This window comes from Symphalangus syndactylus, chromosome 3, assembly GCF_028878055.3.
Source record: "Symphalangus syndactylus isolate Jambi chromosome 3, NHGRI_mSymSyn1-v2.1_pri, whole genome shotgun sequence".
Taxonomy (NCBI): domain Eukaryota; kingdom Metazoa; phylum Chordata; class Mammalia; order Primates; family Hylobatidae; genus Symphalangus; species Symphalangus syndactylus.
Window position 1 is genome coordinate 11360111 of NC_072425.2, and position 19796 is coordinate 11379906.

The 19796-nt window shown below is 54.2% G+C and overlaps 2 protein-coding genes across 5 annotated transcripts; one reads left to right on the forward strand and one right to left on the reverse strand.

Moving 5' to 3' along the window:
- Nucleotides 1-17: 17 nt before the first annotated feature.
- SURF4 (surfeit 4) lies at nt 18-14797 on the forward strand. Of its 3 annotated transcripts, none has more exons than XM_055270507.2 (6): nt 18-318; nt 8793-8979; nt 9563-9639; nt 10210-10253; nt 11219-11405; nt 12498-14797. In XM_055270507.2, exons 1-6 carry the CDS (start codon nt 271-273, stop codon nt 12762-12764), a joined length of 810 nt encoding a protein of 269 aa, XP_055126482.1. In that variant the 5' UTR covers nt 18-270; the 3' UTR covers nt 12765-14797. The 3 variants fall into 3 exon arrangements, with proteins under 3 accessions (XP_055126482.1, XP_055126484.1, XP_055126483.2); XM_055270508.2 differs by lacking the exon at nt 18-318 and adding an exon at nt 2615-5345; XM_055270509.2 differs by lacking the exon at nt 11219-11405 and having other exon boundaries at nt 131-318.
- Nucleotides 14798-15103: 306 nt separating this feature from the next.
- Nucleotides 15104-19795, reverse strand: SURF2 (surfeit 2). Of its 2 annotated transcripts, none has more exons than XM_055270510.2 (6): nt 19642-19795; nt 19294-19448; nt 18439-18542; nt 16129-16308; nt 15824-15993; nt 15104-15206 (listed from the first exon to the last, which is right to left on the reverse strand). In XM_055270510.2, exons 1-6 carry the CDS (start codon nt 19717-19719, stop codon nt 15123-15125), a joined length of 771 nt encoding a protein of 256 aa, XP_055126485.1. In that variant the 5' UTR covers nt 19720-19795; the 3' UTR covers nt 15104-15122. The 2 variants fall into 2 exon arrangements, with proteins under 2 accessions (XP_055126485.1, XP_055126486.1); XM_055270511.2 differs by having other exon boundaries at nt 15104-15203; nt 19642-19774.
- Between the last annotated feature and the right edge of the window lies 1 nt (nt 19796).

Consider the following 19796-nt stretch of genomic DNA (forward strand, 5'->3'; position numbering starts at 1 on the left):
GAGGCGTGGCGCCGAGCGCGGCGGGCGTGGCTTCGAGCGGACGGGTCGGGAGGTTGGGGATGGCGCGTGGCCCCTTTAAGACGCGCCGGGGCGGGCCCAGGCGGTGCGCGGCCCCTTTAAGGCTTGGCCTACGTGGCAGCCGCTGGAGCCGCAGCCGACGCGGAGCGAGGCCGGCCGCCGGGCACTTCCTGTGGAGGCCGCAGCGGGCGCGGGCGCCGACGGGCGAGGGCCAGCGAGGTAGCGAGCCGAGCCGAGCCTCCCGCCGTCGCCATGGGCCAGAACGACCTGATGGGCACGGCCGAGGACTTCGCCGACCAGGTGCGGCCTGCGGGCTCCTCCCCCGGCCCCGGTCCCGACCCAGGCCTCCCGGGCCGCTCCGGAGTCGGCCTCCCAGCGCAGGGCGCCAGGCCCGGGCCGCCCCCTGACTCCTTGTTCCCACAGAGGGACCCTCCGCCCGGGCCCTCTGTTCCGGCCCGGCCTGGACACCCCCAAACCCGGCCTGCGGGCCCGGTCTCCCCTGCCCGCTGGGCCGCTCCCGGAGCCCGGGCCTCGGCGCCCTGCCTGGCCAGCCGCCCCCACCCTCCAGCCAGCCCGGGGCGCGGGCTGTGGGGGTTTTCTCCCGGGCCTGCGGCGCGAGTCCTGGCGTTGGGTCGGGTCTGAGGCTCGCGGGGAGCGCCTCGGCGTTTGGAGCTGCTGGGGGGTCCCTGCACGCTTTTCCTCTCACTGGGGCTCCCGGAGGCGGGCTGGGAGCTCGGGGACAAACGGGGGCCGGGGGTCCTCCCAGAGGAAAGGGGGCGCGCTGGCGTGCGCCCCAGCTACAGGAAGCCACAGCACTTTTTCCTTTTCTCTTTCCCAGATGTGCTGGACTCCTGGGGTCCCTTTGACCCTGTCTGCCTCTCTCCCTCCCCATTTGGACTCTGCCCTGGGCTGGATTGAGTGGGGACCTGTACACAGCTTGGGAGGAGGGGAAGCCTGTCTCCCTGATAGTCTCCTTCCAGAAGTGTCCAGGTGGCATTCTGAGGAACAGGGAAGCCCTTGAAACAGGCAGTTGGGTAACTGTTGAGAGCATTCGGAAACTGGGTGGACAGGATCCGATCCTACAAAGTGAAGGGACACAACTCCCTTCCCTCTTTCTTGATTAAGCTTGGCAAAACAAAAAAACAAAAACAAACAGAAAAGGTGGTGGTGGTTACGCAGATTTATGCCTTTTACTTCTAAAAGAATCCAGTTATGTCGACAAATTAACAGCCTTATCCCCGCAGGGACAGCCTTGTGTGGCCCACTTGCCGTTCTTTCCTCGGTTTACTTAATGTGTTCGTGTGGCTTTGCTAGAGTTTTAAGTAGTGATGGTTAAATTTTTAAATTTTTCTGGAGGTGGTAGTGAGTCATCAAACTGAGGCCTAGACTTATTGGAAGGCTTGTATATGTGTGGTTTAAAAAAAAAGAAAAGAGTAAGTGACCGTTTTCTGATCAGCTATCGAGCTTTTCCGTTCCTCCTGGGGGGTGATCTCTTTCTAGTGTGACCTCACCATCCGTTCTCATTGCAACACTTTCTTGTGAGCCAATATTTTAAATTTGGGGGGAAAAGGTATATCAACTTGACAAAGCACTTTTTTCCTACGGTTCTGATTTTGTGCTTAAAGACACAATTTTATTTATTTTTATTTATTTATTTTTTCTTTGAGACAGTGTTTTGACCTTGTTGTCCAGGCTGGAGTGCAATGGTGTGATCTCAGCACACCACAACCTCCAACTCCTGGGTTCAAGTGATTCTCCTGCCTCAGCCTCCCGAGTAGCTGGGATTACAGGCATGCACCATCACACCTAGCTAATTTTGTATTTTGTTTTTTTTTTTGTTAGAAACAGGGTTTCTCCATGTTAGGCTGGTCTCGAACTCCCGACCTCAGGTGGTCCGCCTTCCTCGGCCTCCCAAAGTGCTGGGATTACAGGCGTGAGCCACGGCACCCAGCCTTTAAAGACACAATTTTAAAAACAATTCATATCAAAAGCTCTCAACAACCAGGTAGTCCTTTTAGGTTTGTCAGTTTTCATTGACATAATTTATAGTGACCCATTTATATTTCTCCAAGTCGCAACTCCCTAAGAAGATGGCTCCTCATAGCTGAGGGAAGGATGAGAGCTACATACACTCGCTCTTTGTCCTGGAAAACCTGGATTTGCAAGTGAATTTCTTAACCAAATCTAGATCAAATGTCTCCAGTCAAGCTGCTGCCCACTAGCAAATGACAGACTCTCCTATTGACAAAAAAAAGTTTCCAGTGTCTTCACATACTCTTTTCTTCATTTTTTTTTGAGACAGTTTCGCTCAGGCTGGAGTGCAATGGTGCAATCTCAGCTCACTGCAACCCCCGCCTCCCGGATTCAAGCAATTCTCCTCCTGCCTCAGCCTCCCGAAGTAGCTGGGATTACAGGCGCCTGCCACCACGCCCAGCTAATTTTTTTGTATTTTTAGTTGAGACAGGGTTTCCCCATGTTGGCCAGGCTGGTCTTGAACTCCTGACCTCAGGTGATCGGCCTGCCTTAGCCTCCCAAAGTGCTGGGATTACAGGCGTGAGCCACCCTGCCTGGCCTTTTCTTCATGTTTTGTTATTACGTTTTTTTTGGAGACAGAGTCTCACTTTGTCACCCAGGCTGGAGTGCAATGGCGCAATCTCAGCTCACTGCAACCTCCGCCTCCCGGGTTCAAGCTATTCTCCTGCCTCAGCCTCCTGAGTAGCTGAGATGACAGGCGCACGCCACCATGCCCCGCTAATTTTTGTGTTTTTAGTAGAGACAGCGTTTTGCCATGTTGTCGTGTTGTCCAGGCTGGTCTCAAACACCTGACCTCAGATGATCCACCTTGGCCTCCTAAAGTTCTGGGATTACAGGCATGAGCCACTGCGCCCAGCCTTCATCATGTGTTCTGTTATGTTTTAAATGAAAGAAGCAGTAGCTTGGAACTGGAAAGGCTCTTGAGGGGGCAAAGAGTCGACCTCTCCCAGGTTACTGAGGGGAGGCCAAACCCGCTCAGGCTCCTAGACTTGCCTGTGACCAAGACCAAGAAAAGCCAGGTCTTGGTCCCCAGCCCCTGGTGTTGCTCTTCTGGCACAAGTCAAGGGAAGAGCACTAGCGGGTGAAGGGGCTGCTCACATACAAAACCCAAGTGGGTTAGGACCATATCTGTAAGGCACCACATCTGTAAGGTGGCGCAGGCTGCCGCCGTCAGATGATCTCCTTAGAGTCCGCCTAGGTGGTGGCAGAGCATGGCTGCAGGAGCTTCCATGCCCTTTTGTGGGCAGCTTGGGAGGGCAGCGACTTGTACTCGCCCAAACCCCAATCAGACAGATGCAGGCAAGTAAACAGGGTTCGAAGTCAAAATATGGTTTCTTGTGGACAGAATCTGACCAAACCCAGGTGGGGCTTTGTTTCTATTTATCCACATAGTACTTAAAGCTGCCAGACCAGGCTTTTACATGAAAATGACCTAATTTGAAGCCTACAGGGGATTACCGTGGAAGTCACTGATCAGATAAAGTGACACATCCATTTTTTCACATCTTCAGAAAACAAGAGCAAAACTGAAGTGACAAGATTTGACCGGAAAGTGTGGGCTGCTGAAAGCAAGACCTAAATAAGCTTAGTTTCCCAGACCCAGTGTCTTCCAATATTATGACAATGACATTAAGTCTTTCACTGGGCCAGGTCCATGATAGACATTCCTTGTGTGAACTTCTTGACTGCAGGAGGTTGGCCAGAGCGTCTCCATCTTCAGATGGGCAGACGGAGGTTGGCTGGCTGCACTGGCTGGTGGTGGGCTGGAGACTGAGTCCGCATCCTGTTACCCCAAAGGCTGGGTTCCTCACTGCTTGGTGGACTGTGACCTTTCCTTCTGGCCTGCAGAGGCTGGTCCACAGGGACGAGCAGTCTGGTTAGTTTCTGCTGGCAGGCTCCCCACAGTTGCATCTCTTGTCTCTCTGCCTCTGGCATCAAGCTCCTTGCTTTGGCAGCCAGGGACAGTGTCCTCTTGCTCCCAGGAGCCATGCTCTGTAGAAACTGCTGAGACGTGCTCTATGCAGGAGCTGGGCATTTGGAAGCCATGGGAAGGGGCCAGAAACTAATGAACTCAGCGATCCAAACTAATGTCCATGCCTGCAGCTGCTCCTCATTGCCTATTAGACCCTCTGCAAAATGTAGCTTCTAAGCAGTTTATACCCATAAACAGCAATATTAGCACTTAATGGGTTCTGCCTGGTGGCTCATCACCAAGGTGACAGAAAAGCTGCATGGGGCCTTCCTCTCCAGTGTGGCCTTTGGTGTTTTTAACCTGTCCTCAAGAGTGGCAGAGCTAGTCCTGGGCCCTAGGAGCTGGCCTTGGCCCTAGTTGAAGTGCTGGGGAAGCAAGGATAGGACTGAGGACCCCTGAACCTGCAGGTGGCACAGGCACTGTGAGGCTCCCGATGAACACCGTGCTGGGGACTGTCTGGTGTGGCGGAGTCCTGGTGACAGTGGCAGGCTCTGTCATACCCTGCCCTATACCATGAAGGAGTGGGGAGAGAAGACAAAGAGGAGCTGACTCACTTTTCTTTGTGTGATGATCTTAACGGGAGGTTAAAACTCGCTCTTTAGGGGAGTGCGGGCGAGAAGCAGGGGAGGTTGTGGTTAGCGGGGCTCCTCCCAGAACATGGGTCCCAGTCGTTCTCAGTTACGTCTTTCCTACAGTTGGGATCTTGATCACACAGTTTTTTAGTAAAGCCAGGCCATCATCTCCCACATTGGGCTGGCGACACCTTTTCTGGCCCTGCAGGGTGTGGTGTGAACCTGTAGAGCAGCACCGAAGTGGGGCTCGGGGAAGTTCTGGAGCTGCAGTGAGCCAGTGAGCTCGAGCCAGCTCTGACAGGCTGATGTGAGGGAAGCCGCTGGGCCACAGGTGCTTGTTTCTAGGATGTGTGGGACATGAGTTGGGCTTTGAACGAGGCAGCCCCAGTCCTTGGTGATCAAGGAAATCTGACCTGCCCTTTTCCTCGATGTTCTCATTCACCACAAATTTGCAAGCTGCTTTCCTCAGTTTCTTTCTGTCCTGAGTGTGAAGAGAAAGGAGTTTTCTGCTTGGCGTGGGAGCTGCAGGTGGCTGTGATAGTGATCACTGGATGCCCAGGAAGTCATCTCAGGGTGGATATAATTAATTACGTTTCTAAAATCCCCTTCAGTCGTCTAAAATAACCACCCCTTTGAGAGAAATCTCAGTCTTCCTGTTAAGCCCCTCAGATGCTGTCACTGCTTATGAACCATATCCTGCTTGATGGCGCAGTTCTCGGAGAGACTTAATGAGAAGCTTGGCCACAGAGGTGAGCTAACTGTGTCATCTTCCTGCAGCCTGCCAGGTCAACAGCCACCTCTGGCTCTGCTATCACAGTTCTCTGACGAGGGGGAGGGGGAGGGGGACTGTCACAAGTTTTATGCACTCGCCGTGTTTACACAGGTCACCTGTGTGCTGGCTACCAGCAGTGGCCTTAGTGCCTGCAGTGTGGCTGCTCTTGTCTGTCCTGGGGTGCTGTGTGTCCTGCCTGTGTCGGGGGCTCTTCTCTGCTGTGCTGAGGGGACACTGGCTTTGGGACGTGTTCTAGAGTGGCATGACATGGTTCCAGTGGCAAGTTGAAGTAGTTGTGACCAACATGCATGTAGGAAATAAGGTTAATGTTGGGCCTTGTCTTTAAACGTGGGTTTTTCAGTGCTCAGTGCAAACAGATGCTCATTAAATGGTGGCTGGTTTAAAGGAGACTGCATCAGCCTGACTTCAGCCTTCAGTCTGGACCAGTCTGCCTTTGAAAACCAGAACAGCCAAGCAGTAAATGTGCTCAGTTCAGAATGCAGTACCTAAATTTTTGCATATTTTTCCCCAAAGCCAAGAGCTGTGTCTGTTTCGTCACCATGTTTGCGCAGGGAAGGAGGTGTGAATTGCCTGTCCAACCTTCTCTCCCTTTTTTGCTCTTTAATCCTCTTGACCTAGACACTCAAATTAAGAGTCGCAGACTCATCAAAGAGACTTTTAAACACTGCCTCAATCTCGTGGGCTGTGCACCTAGCAGATGAGCATGTTAAATGCAGGTCCTGCAACTGGGGGAGGCTTAGACCGCAGCCCATGGCTGGGCTGGTTTGCTCATCTCAGGCCAGTGAGTGGCTCACAGCTCTCATTTTAGAAGCAAGTCAGAACACCTCTGTGTCTGTCTTGGGTGTGGATTGCAGTCTACCTCTCTGCTGCTGTTGGGGTCCACGCCCCACACCCACACCCCGCCCTGGGAGTCCCGCCATGGCTCCGTCTCATCTCAGAGGTCTGCACAGCCTCTTGTTGAGCTCTTCCTTCCCAGTGGTTGCTTTTCCCTGGATTCAGATGAGATGAAGGCTTGTGTCCTTGCTGGGGCTTCCCAGCTGGGCCATCATGAAGCCATTACTTGAGAGCAGTGGCACATCGTGTGCCACGGTAGTGTGCTTTATCTCTTCCACGGAAAATGGGTGATTACACTGTTGCTGGGCATTTAGAGAGCAATGGGGCCATGAGGCAGAACCTGGGGAGGGTGTGTGGCATCACCTTTCCCACCACCCGGTGTGATGCAGGTTGCAGGTTGCATCACACTGTGTGCACACGGGCGTCTTGTGCTAGTTCTCTGCATTGGCCCTCAAATTCACAGGGGAGTATTTGGGGCCTTTTAAAAAATAAAAAGTGAAACAAGGTCTTCCTCCTAGTAAAGTTGGAAAGAATCTTACCAACCATTAGTTCAGCTGGCCTCACTCTACTGTAGGATAGTAGAGACGCTCTCAGAAAAGTAACTGGGCGTGTCCAGGTCACACAGTGTGCTGGCTGGACGGTACCAGGGCAGGATGAGATCACAGAGCCTCAGAGCCTCCACCTGTGCTTCATCTCCCAAACCCGCTTGGTGATTCTCTGGGTATCTGTCGGTCACTGTGATTTCTCCCATCACTTTCATGGAGTCAAAGGCTGAGTAACTGTGTGCAGAACTGACACTGCAGGGTGCAGTGGGTTTGGGGAGAATAGCCACCTGGCTTTGTAATCTCTACCTCTGCTCTCTGCCACATGGGAGCCAATCTGCAGTGCTGACCTAGCTAGGGCCCCACCTGACAGGCTGGAGGGTGACGTGAACACCCAGGGGTGTGGTAACTGAGATGGGCAGCTTCAGCAGTGTCTAGGACTTTGAAGCAACTTTAAAAAATGCTGAAAAATAAGAAACACGCACATCTTCCTTTGTTCCGACAGTAGGTTTAGTCAGCCCTAGGAGGCCTGTGCAGCTGACGCTCGCTCGCCTCCTGTGGGGGTCAGCCTCTCGGGTGCTCTTTAGACTCTGGCTTCCCAACACGCGATCGTGGATGGGTCCCCTGATCTTTCTCCGAAGGACTTGCTGTGTTACAGTATTTCTTTCACTTTATATCTCAGTTTTGCATGGGTGATAAGAGAAAAGTGCATGGGGTGAATCTGCGTGACATTTGTACCTGGCATCCAATAGTGCATGTTGGCTACCTAACTCAGCCGTCATAAATGACCTGACTCACAGCACAGCAGGAAGTCATAAATGTTTTCTTTCCCTTTGACATTTGACAGTGATTTCACACACTTGCGTTTCATTGCTGTTGAAACAGCTGTCCATCCCATTTGTTAGTGTGTTTTAATTTGCTCGAGATTATGCAGGCTTTGACAAAATCCCAGCGCTTTCTAGCCATTAGCAGTACCAGCTTCATGCTGCACTGACAGTTGCTGCACACACAGTCCCCAAGTCAGATCCTGAGCTTGCAGGGGAGAGCTCCGTCGGGGGCTGGGAAGCGCCAGCCGTGGTTTGCAACAGCACACATGCGCTGTCCAGAGCCTGGGGCTTCCTCCTGCTGCTCTGGAGATTTTCGGATAACTGTAAACACGTGATCTTACTATTCAGTCAACCATGTGGCCCTCTAGGCCTGGCACCCTGGCTGTCACCTAAGCCAACCCTTGTTCTGTCAGGGTACTCTGGGCGTCACTGGGCAGGCTGGGAGGTCCAGGCCCTTGGCACCTCAGCCATGTGTGACCTGCAGGCTGGGGTCAAGTCTTGGCATTGCACCATCAGATCTGCGAAGCCTAGGGGAACCCCTTCCCGCTGGGTTTAATATAGCCATTTGTAAGGTGAGGGGTTGGACCGGAGCAGTGGAGATGCCTGGCAAAGTGCAGTGGTGCCTCAGGAGGGAAGCCGCTGCTGGCATGTCGTGGGCAGACATGTCGTGCGTCATAGCCTGCAGCACCCAGGATGACCCATGGCAAACAGTGGCCCGGCCTCAGATGCGAGTAGTGCTGAGGTGCAGAAACGCTGGATAGATAACCTCTAAGTGCCTTTTCAGATGTCATTCTGTGATTCCAACTTGTAAATGCCTTTGACCGAAAAGAGCAGCTCTGTGTCTTGTGGCAGTGCCACCTTCGAAGACTGTAGTTGCCTGCCGAGGCACTGGGGGAAATCACGGTAGCAGAGTGTTAGGGCTGCTGCCCTATGGGGTCTGCCCCAGAGGGCCTAATGTCAAGTCATGCATCTCCGGGACTGATCCTTGGATTGTTGCATGTGTCCAGACTCACAGGGGAGCGCTCAGGAGCAAGCACTGAGAGCCCCCTAGTCTGCCCTGGGAAGGCACCGGCGCTGACAAGAGCTCTTGCCTTCCGCAGCATCTATTCCTCACACACACCCTGCCCAAGGACGTGCCCGGCAGCGGCCTGGTGCTCCCCGCCGCAGCCACCTCACCCTTGGGTTTCTGTGGCCCTGCAGTTCCTCCGTGTCACAAAGCAGTACCTGCCCCACGTGGCGCGCCTCTGTCTGATCAGCACCTTCCTGGAGGACGGCATCCGCATGTGGTTCCAGTGGAGCGAGCAGCGCGACTACATCGACACCACCTGGAACTGCGGCTACCTGCTGGCCTCGTCGTTCGTCTTCCTCAACTTGCTGGGACAGCTGAGTGAGTGGCTCTGAGGGTGGTCAGGATTCACCGGGCGTCTTGTTCTGTGGTTGTTAGCAGTTGGGAGGCTGTGTGTGAACTCGGGGGTCTCCTGAGACTGCTGTCCCCCCTCCATTCCCCTCTTCTCCAGCTCAGCTGTGCCAGGCGAGGAGTCCGGTTCTGCAAGCCTTGGTGGGGACGCTTAGTCTCTAGCCCTGAGCTCACTGCTTTAGAGCTTGCTAAGGAAATAGGACATGGTCCCTGTCAGGGACCCAAAGCCGGAGATGCTGGAGTCTGGCTGGCACTCCACAGTAGAGCAGTTAATTGCCTGCCTCAGGTGGTGGCTGACTTGGGAGCTGATTGTGGGAAACAGCCCATTCTTTATTACAGCAAGGGCTCCACTTTCTGGTGTTTGTGATAAGTCTAGTCAACTTACCATGTGTGGTCCTTGCCTATCATTAATTCTTCCAGAAGTTGTCTTTTGCTTGGGCAGGTAGTTTGGCTGCCTCTGGACGTAAGGGCCAGGTGACGTAGCAGTGTATCAAGACAGTGCTCCCCGCCGGCACCCACCCTCAGGCCCCCTAACCCTTGTCCTTCTCTCCAGCTGGCTGCGTCCTGGTGTTGAGCAGGAACTTCGTGCAGTACGCTTGCTTCGGGCTCTTTGGAATCATAGCTCTGCAGGTACACGGGCCGCGTGGTCGGGGCTCCCTTCTCTTTGCTCTGGTGGAGCAGAGCTTCTGAAAAGACATCCTTGAGGGTTCAGTGTCACTCCCCCTTCAGCCCCCTGCGTGTCTCTGACTGCCTGGAGCTCCTTTCTCTTCTGGGGAAGTCGTGAGCCCAAGCAGGGCTGTAGCGGTAGGTCATTCGGTACTGGGCCATCTTTTGTCCCATTTCTGTGATTACCGTGACAAGGGAAGTCTCGAGCTTGGCTGCAGCCAGGATGCTGTCTTGTTATCATGTTGCTTCATAAAGAAGAATACCTGGTTATTCAGAATGAAATGCTGGGAACAGAATATCTGAATCCACATCAGTGGTCTCAGAATCACTTTGTTCTCCGGAACATCATAGCACATTTCTTGAGAAATACAGAACCACATTTTTGAGCTTAGATCTGTCCTGGGTCTCCTACAATGGTTTTGTGTGTTTTAGACTCCAGCTGACATTGGAGAGACGGCCTAATGTATTATGAAGTCTGTGGAAATGCCTTTGGAAAGGCCGAGACTCAAGTATCTCTCTCTTCTTTCCCCTCAGACGATTGCCTACAGCATTTTATGGGACTTGAAGTTTTTGATGAGGTATGTGCATTCTGGTTGGTTTTAGTTGGTTTTAATATACGCTCCTCATACAGGTTGAGCATTGCAAATCCAAAGTCTGAAATGCTCCAAAATGGGAAAAATCTTGGGCACCAACATGACGCTCAAAGGAAGTGCTCATTGGAGCATTTCAGGTTTTGGATTTTGAGATTTGGGATGCTCAGCCAATAAGTATATAATGCAAATATACCAAAATCTGAAACACTTTGGGTCCTAAGCATTTCAGGTTAGGGATACTCCATCTGTATTTCCAAACTTAGTTAACTATTGGTTTGAGGAGACTTCTTTGGGTCTAAACCAAGCTTGTCCAGCCTGTGGTCCACCAGGTGAACACGGCCCAACACAAACTCATAAACTTTCTTAAAACGTTGAGAGTTTTTTTGTGATCTTTAAGTTTTATTTTTTAGCTCATCAGCTATCATTAGCATTAGTGTATTTTATGTGTGGCCAAGACTTCTTCCAGGGTAGCCCAGGGAAGCCAAAAGATTGGACCCCCCTGTCTAAATTGTGCCTCTTAGAAATAGGTTCTGAAGAGGATGTTGCAGAGCCCCTAGAATAGTAGAGACTGAAGCCGTCTCTTCTGACCCTTATTTCATGGGCATGGGGACTCAGGGTCTGAGTGGAGGACAGGCCTGACCACGGGGACCCAGCTGGTCAACACTGAAGCTGTGACTAGGACTTGGTTTTGTGTGTGTTCAGGTAGCCTGTCGCTGTCGAGTTGTAAAGACACCTCTGTCTCTTGAGCTATGTAAGGTTTTACATGGGTGTAACTCGAGTCTGAGGTCCTGTGCGCATGCGTGGCTGGTCCTGCTTGGCAGATCACTGGGTTTGGAGAAAGGCAAGTAAGGGCCTTCTTATACTGGCAGCAAGGTCTCCCTGTACCTGGTCTCACAGACAGGCCAGATCCTGGTGAGGCTTAGCTTCCAGCCCACATATCTGTTCCTCAGGAACCTGGCCCTGGGAGGAGGCCTGTTGCTGCTCCTAGCAGAATCCCGTTCTGAAGGGAAGAGCATGTTTGCGGGCGTCCCCACCATGCGTGAGAGCTCCCCCAAACAGTACATGCAGCTCGGAGGCAGGGTCTTGCTGGTTCTGATGTTCATGACTCTCCTTCACTTTGACGCCAGCTTCTTTTCTGTAAGTATTCCTACTTGCCTGAACGGGTCTGGTTTCCTGTCCTTTAGAGAGAATGCTGTCCCTCCCCCACCCCCTCCCTACTCACCCCTCCCTGGTTGAGTACTAACCACAGCCTGGGGGAGCTGCTGAAATGGAGCAAACCTTTTTTTTTTTTTTTTGAGACGGAGTCTCGCTGTGTCCCCCCAGGCTGGAGTGCAGTGGCATGATCTCGGCTCACTGCAAGCTCTGCCTCCTGGGTTCATGCCATTCTCTTGCCTCAGCCTCCTGAGTAGCTGGGACTACAGGTGCCTGTCAACACGTCTGGCTAATTTTTTGTCTTTTTGGTAGAGACAGGGCTTCACCATGTTAGCCAGGATGGTCTCGATCTCCTGACCTTGTGATCTGCCTGTCTCAGCCTCCCAAAGTGCTGGGATTACAGGCATGAGCCACCGCACTCGGCAGAGCAAACTTTCTGATCCCATTAAAACAGACCAAAACATTGTCAATCTCTTGTGTGTCAAGCCTTCTTTCCAGCAAGTGAAGGCCAGAACCTCTGACCTTGGTGGAGTGTGCTTGGCCCTTGGTTGGCCAAGGCTCTCCACCCGGGCTCCCCTTACTCTTCTTTCTTTCCCCACTGTTCATATCTTTCTCAAGTAATTCCTGTGTGTCAGGTGTCAGGGGCAGGCCTCCAGGAGCTTCCAGAGCACACCTCTGGAGCTGACTGAGAGCCCTGGCTGGGCAGTGTCCAGGAAGAGCTCCTGGTGCCATGGGGAGAGGAGAGAGGATGTTTCTGGGCTGGATGGCTGGGTGGGCCAAGAAGCACTTGGGAATTTAGTTATGGATTAGAGATTCATCTTGGTAAATCACAGCCTGTTACTAGTTGGGAACTTCAATCTTCCCCAAACCTTCCATATTTCAATAAAGCAGGTGCTTTATTGCCTCCTGCCTCCCCCCGGCTGTTATCTCCCTACTTGCACCAGCAGCCGTCTCAGCAGTAGCTACATCAGCCTGATGGATAGAGACTTCATGACATGCAGCAGCTGGAACTTTTGTTTATAAAGCATCTCTCTTCCTCACGTTTATTTTGAATTTCTTATGTTTCAACCTATGCAGATTGTCCAGAACATCGTGGGCACAGCTCTGATGATTTTAGTGGCCATTGGTTTTAAAACCAAGCTGGCCGCTTTGACTCTTGTTGTCTGGCTCTTTGCCATCAACGTATATTTCAACGCCTTCTGGACCATTCCAGTCTACAAGCCCATGCATGACTTCCTGAAATACGACTTCTTCCAGACCATGTCGGTGATCGGGGGCTTGCTCCTGGTGGTGGCCCTGGGCCCTGGGGGTGTCTCCATGGATGAGAAGAAGAAGGAGTGGTAACAGTCACAGATCCCTACAGTCACAGATCCCTACCTGCCTGGCTAAGACCCGTGGCCGTCAAGGACTGGTTCGGGGTGGATTCAACAAAACTGCCAGCTTTTATGTATCCTCTTCCCTTCCCCTCCCTTGATAAAGGCACAGATGTTTTGAGAACTTTATTTGCAGAGACGCCTGAGAATTGATGGCTCAGTCTGCTCTGGAGCCAGTCTGGCGTCTGACCCTTCAGTGCAGGCCAGCCTGGCAGTTGGAAGCCTCCCCCATGCCTAGGCTTTGGAGTGAACAGCCCGCTTTGCTGTGGCATCTGAGTCCTATTTTTGAGTTTTTTTGTGGGGGTACAGGAGGGGACCTTCAAGCTGTACTGTGAGCAGACGCATTGGTGTTATCATTCAAAGCAGTCTCCCTCTTATTTTTAAGTTTACATTTTTACGGAAACTACTAAATTATTTTGGGTGGTTCAGCCAAACCTTAAAACAGTTAATCTCCCTAGTTTAAAATCACACCAGTGGCTTCGATGTTTTCTGCCCCTGCATTGTATTTTATAGGAATAGTGAAAACATTTAGGGACACCCAAAGAATGATGCAGTATTAAAGGGGTGGTGGAAGCTGCTGTTTATGATAAAAGTCATTGGTCAGAAAATCAGCTTGGATTGGTGCCAAGTGTTTTATTGGGTAACACCCTGGGAGTTTTAGTAGCTTGAGGCAAAGCAGAGGGGCAAAAAGTCCTTGGGGAAGCTGCTGGTCTGGGCGCTGCTGGCCTCCGAGCTGGCAGTGGGGAGGGCTAGTGAGACCGCACAGGGGTGGCCCCAGCAGCAGCACCCCGCAAGGCAGCCTGGCCAGCTGCTCCTCGGACCAGCTTGGGGAGCCGCAGCCGCTGTGGGCAGGGGGTGTGGCAGGAGCTCCCAGCACTGGAGACCCACGGACTCAACCCAGTTACCTCACATGGGGCCTTTTCTGAGCAAGGTCGCAAAAGCGCAGGCCACCCTGGCTGAGCAGCACCGCCCTTTCCCAGCTGCACTCGCCCTGTGGACAGCCCCGACACACCACTTTCCTGAGGCTGTCACTCACTCAGATTGTCCGTTTGCTATGCCGAATGCAGCCAAAATTCCTTTTTACAATTTGTGATGCCTTACCGATTTGATCTTAATCCTGTATTTAAAGTTTTCTAACACTGCCTTATACTGTGTTTCTCTTTTTGGGGGTGCTTAACTGCTTGTTGCTGCCTGTCGTCTGCACCATAGTAAATGCCACAAGGGTGGTGGAACACCTCTCTGGCCCCTAGACCTATCTGGGGACAGGCTGCTGTGGCCCAGCCCTGAGCCTGCCTCTCTGTTGGCCTCTCGTCCGTTGGCTCTGCAGGGCAGGGGTGAGGCAGGTTTCTGCTCGTAAGTGCTTTTGGAAGTCACCTACCCTGAGGAGGGGGCACCTTTTTAACACAGCCGAGCTAGTCCCAATGCATTTGCAAATCTTCCCCTGGGGGCCTACTTCCTTACCCCTAATATTGGTGAGATCAAGCAATGGCTTCAGGACATGGGTTCTCTTCTCCTGTGATCATTCAAGTGCTCACTGCATGAAGACTGGCTTGTCTGTTTCAACCTCACCAGGGCTGTCTCTTGGTCCACACCTCGCTCCCTATTAGTGCCGTGTGACAGCCCCCATCCAATGACCTTGGCCAAGTCACAATTTCTCTGTGGTCAAGGTTGGTTGGCTGATTGGTGGAAAGTAGGGTGGACCAAAGGAGGCCACGTGAGCAGTCAGCACCAGTTCTGCACCAGCAGCACCTCCGTCCTAGTGGGTGTTCCTTTTTCTCCTGGCCCTGGGTGGGCTAGGGCCTGACTGGGGAAGATGCCTTTGCAGGGAGGAGAGGAGAAGTGGGATCTACCAATTGATTTTGGCAAAACGATTTCTAAGATTTTTTTGCTTTATGTGGGAAACAGACCTAAATCTCATTTTATGCTGTATTTTATATCTTAGTTGTGTTTGAAAACATTTTGATTTTTGGAAACACATCAAAATAAATAATGGCATTTGTTGTATGCAGTGTGATCCTATAGCGTTGCCCAGCCTGACTGGGGCTCCCCTCAGGATGCCAGTGAGCGAGGTTGCTTCTCTAGGCTTCTCTGAAGACCACCCAGAAGCCATGTCCAGAGAGAATTAGTCCCTCAGAGTCCCTGCTGCTTCCTGGGTGTGGGGGACAGACCCCCTCAGCCCTGCCTTAGAGGGCAACAGATGTCATGAGACAAGGATAAGTGGGTAGAGAAGACACTGGGGACAGCCGATCATTCAGAGGACACGCGGCTTGATGAGGAGCGGGGGAAATAATCTGAAGGCTTTCTCGAAACTTCATGGCATTTGCTTTTATTAACCTGGCTGTTTACAGGAGCTGAAGCTCTTGGGTTTGCGGTGATGACTCTTGAACTTCTTTTTCAACGAGCCCAGCTGCTTCTGTGGGATAAACAGAATTCTGATTACTGAGCCTTTCTGATCCCATGGAGAAGGGGCCCTGGAGTGCAGGGCTCTCCCCACCCGCACAGCCTTGGAGGTGTCGGTCAAATACCCACAGAGGCTTTCTCCACCCCCGTTTCCTTAACAGCTGCAGGATTAGACCCCGCTCACCAGGGCCTTAGAGGAGCACAGTGCAATGCCACACACTCATTAGGACCTTGACCTCTTTTGGCCTTGGTCCTGCTTATCTTCCAAAGGCAGGGAAGTCTCCACTCCTGCCCTGATGGCAAAGGTGGTGGCTAGTAATCAGGTCCCTGTGCCCAGGGGTAAGGACAAACACGCCACAGCTCATAGTCTGAGGTAGGAGGGTGTCCTCACAAACCAGTGGTCTTGACTGTGGTCCACAGAGCCTGGCTTCCACAAGGGGCTGGCTGGGGCGCAATGGTAGGCACTCACGGCCTTCTGCCAGCCAGCGGCCCCGGCTTCTACGGTCCTTGTGTGTTGTTGGCTTGGGATTTCACTTGTGAAAAAGGTTCAGTTTTCTTTTTTTAAACAAATGGAAAACCATCACTAGGGGAAGCCACTGCCACACTAACAGAGTGGAGATGACAGCTCACCTTCCCGTGCTTCTGAACCAGCCCTCGGTACACGGCCGTCTCTCTCCTGCCCTCATCAGTGGCCTTCTCTCTTGGGGGCTTTGCCTTCTCATCCTCTTCGTCTGTCAAAAAGTCATCAGTGCCATCCCCGTCCTCCATGCTTCCAAGGTCCTTTCTGGTGAATAGCTCAGCTGGGAGGAACACAGGGATTGGCTGACAGTTATTTTAGGCTGAGTTTGCCACCACCTTTGCAGGGGAGGCAGCACCACAGTCTGCTCCTCGCTGACAGGAGAGGGTCAGGGAGAAGCAGGGGCCGCTCCACTTACGTGGGTACAGGTCGGTCATGCTGTCATCACTTGCAGCTCCCCGCTCATCACTGGACGTGGGCTCCCAGAAGGCTTCCCACGGGCGAGGCCCGTCACTGTCCATCTGGTCCTCCCTCCTCCTCCTCCGGTGCACCAGGCAGGCAGGCACGTATTCCACCCCTTGCTTCTGACATTCTTCATCTGGGAAATAAGCCAGCACATGCTGGGTACCTCCACACCCCCCACGGTCCTCTGGGCCACAGCTAATCTATGGGGACTGCACTCGGCCAGGGCCCCACAGCCCCACCGCCCTGGACAAAAACCAGAGCAGCTGCTGGGTGCCTCCGTTCTGTTCCTACCAGGTGTGCAGGCAGGGCGGTGGGGCAGGGCTGCAGCCAGGAGGCAAGAAGATGGTACAGGTCTACTGGGCCTTTACCACTCATCCCCGGTCTAGCCAGGCCTAGGAAGCCACGGCTAGGAGGGCACTGACCAGGCCCAAGGCCAGCTGTGCCCCAGTGAGCTTGGCATGGCCTCTCAAAGGCAACTTGGGCTGGCAGTGATGCCACCCTCTCCCCAGCAGCCTGAAGTCGTCCCTCAGCACATGGGAGACCCCGTCCTGGAGGGCGGGGCTCAGTGGAGGTTGGCTGCCTGGCCTTTGCTGCCCCTTAGTGGGTGAGAAGGGAGTTGGGACAAGGCTTCCACAGAAGGACCTCACTGGAGTCACCACCATTGTCCCCTTGTATATTAGAGGGTCTGCTGGGGCTTGCCCTCCAGTCCAGCGCAGCTGCCATCATCATCCCTCATGGGCTGCATGAGCCCTGCTAGGCCCTGGCCATTGATGTGGGGCGGTCCATCTCCAGGGCTGTTTCCATCCTTGTCTCTGCCATCCACCCCCATGGCCATGCAGCAGCCTTGTCACCACCAGAACTTGAAGGCAGAGCCCCCTCACAGCCACGTTTGAACTTCTCTGGACCACTGCCTTGTAGTGACTTTGGCGCCCCAGTCCCATCTCAGCTCCACGGTTCATCATAACCACTCTTTGTGGGAACTTCGTGGCCCCCTGCACTTAGAGCCTTCCTGCCCACCCGAGCAGCTAACACACTGGCTGGAAAAAGTCCAAGCCTCAGGCTGGCAGCCCTCGTGCCTGCAAGGCCTCTGCAAGGTGCCCGCCTTCTATTTGAGAAACCCTGGTCCTGCCTTTTCAATCCACACTCATGCTTGGGGAGGGCTGGACTGCCTCTCCGCACTCATCAGAAGCCCGTGGACGCATCTTCCCATCTGCAAACCAACCTGAATCTGTCTGCTCCAGCCTCTGTCTATTTCCCTCCTTAGCTGGACTCCAGAAAGGCTTTCTGGTGACCCAGCACCTGCCTAAGGCCGGACGCTGCCCTCATGGGCTGCGGCCTACGCTCCACTCTAGCCAGGTGTCCCTGCCAAGCTTCAGGTGCCTCACCAAGGTTGCCAGGGGCCTCCATGTTATCAAGTCTATCATTTTTCTGTCCTCATCTTCCCTTCAGTACCATGGGAGGATTTCCAGCCTCTTCCTGGGGCTCAGGACCAGGCCTCTCTCCCTTCTCTAAGCTCTCGCCAGGTGCTCACCCAGATCCACGGGGCAACCATCTCCTTCATCCAGCATAGGTGTCCCTGTTTCAAAAGCCCGATCCTTCCCTAATACACACCTTTCCTAATACAGCTCAAGCTTAAAACCTTCAAAGGGACTCTGAATTCTCCCCGCAAAACCCACCGTCTTTTCCTGGATGACCGCAGTCAAGGGGTCCTCCCTTCTCAACCATGCACACTGTCCATGCAGCCCCCGCCCAACCCTCTCCACACACCCACTGCAGTGCTCCTGGCCTGGCTTCTGGGCCATCCCTACTGTGCACGCTAGCCAGGCCTGTCCTTTGGAGCCTACCTCAGCCAACACATTTTTGCCTCAGACTTCCATGGACCCTGGCTTCTCCCTGGGGTGCTGTTCCCCCGACCCCACTGCCACCACATCCCTTCAGCCTCAGCCTCGAGCGAATCCCTCAGCGAGTCTCCCCAGCCCTCCTGTCTCCGCAAGCCCACCCCACATCCCTCGCCCAGTTTCCTTCACACCTCGCATCGCCACGCGCACTCACTCACTCCTGAGCCTGCTTCTGGCTCTGCGCCTGCCTGCACTAAAGCTGTGGGGTCAGGGGCCATCATCCCTTTCTTCACTGTGCCAAAAACAGGCCTGGTGCATCAACACGGATCGCTGAAGGATGACCTGCCTTCAAGCACACTCCATCTGGGGCAGGGCGGGCATGCACTCAGATGGCGATGCACTGATGGGGGTCCACTGGGACTTACATTTACACAGAGCTCGCTGGTACCGCCGGCCCTGGGTGTGCCTCAGCACGTGTTCTGGGCACTTGTTGATGTGCCGCAGGGTGAGTTTGCAGAACAACTGGTGCCTACAGAGCAGAGAGACCAAAGTTGTAGGGACAGTTCACAGCAAGGATTCAGACTGGTGGCTGTGTCTTGGACTCATCCCTGGACGGTCTACCGGGGACGGTCTACCATGCGGCTTGGGCGTCGGGCTTTTAAAGGCTCCCGGAGCAATTCCACTCTGAAGCTGGGTGGGGAACCGCTGACCCAGGCCGACTGCAGCCTCTTAATGTTTACCCGAAAAGTACGCATGGCAGCCTCCTGACTGCTCCAGGATAAGTTCATGCAGAGGCTGGCTCCACCTGGAGCAAGGGCTCAATTAATGGAAACATCCTATCTGTTTTGACGATTATTACCAAGCCTAGCTCCCAGCTAAATCAAAGACCCCTTCTGGGGTCAAGGGAAGAACCCAACGCTGTTCACAACCTCAGGTGACAAATCACAAGCCTCTACTCCTCTGTGAAGCAGCCACACCCCACAGGACAAACCTCAGGTGAGCAAACGAGCTCACCAAGAGGCCTCGCCGCCGGGACCGCAGGTGATTCCGGCACCCGGACGCCCACCTGGATCCCAGGGCTCCCAACTCTGAAAGAGCAGGGGCTGCAGCACTGGCGGAGTCCTCAAGAGGAGGGGACTTTGGGGTTTACCACCCAGGACCTGTCCTCAGCCGAGCCCTCCCGGGAGGCTCCCTTAGAGGGGGCTCAGGCACCGGGGGGCACCAGCGGAGGGGCTGTCCTAATTGCCCTGGGCCTCCCCGCGCCGCCGCGGACCACCTACGGGTTCTTGGTGCTGGGCACGATGTGCGGCTCGAACTCTGCATAGTCGAAGGCCGGTGAGGCGCGGACCAGCCGCTGGTACTTTTTGCCGCGGGTGTAGACCTGGAGCTCCGGCAGGCGGCAAGGCAGCTCGTGACCCGTCAGGATGCACCTCACCTGCGGACGCGAGGCCGGGCAGGCCGTCAGGAGGGCCAGGGCTCCGCTCCCTGGTGCCCCCTCCTGCCGCGCCCCCTTCCCTATCCCCTGCCCTCCCCTCTCCCCTGCTCTCCCCTCTCCCCTGCCCTCCCCTCAGCCCCTCATCCCAACTGCGCCCTTCTCCGCCACTCCGTTCCCCTCCCGCGCGGCGAACCTTGCGGGCGTCCGGCTGGAGCCGCAGGCTCGGGTGCTCGCGCAGGAAGGCCCGCACGTCGGCCGGCAACTCGCTCATGGCCGAGACGCCCGCGCAGCAGCCCGGCGGAAGCCGCTCGCAGAACGTGGAGCCGGGGGCGGGGCTCTGCGCGGGAC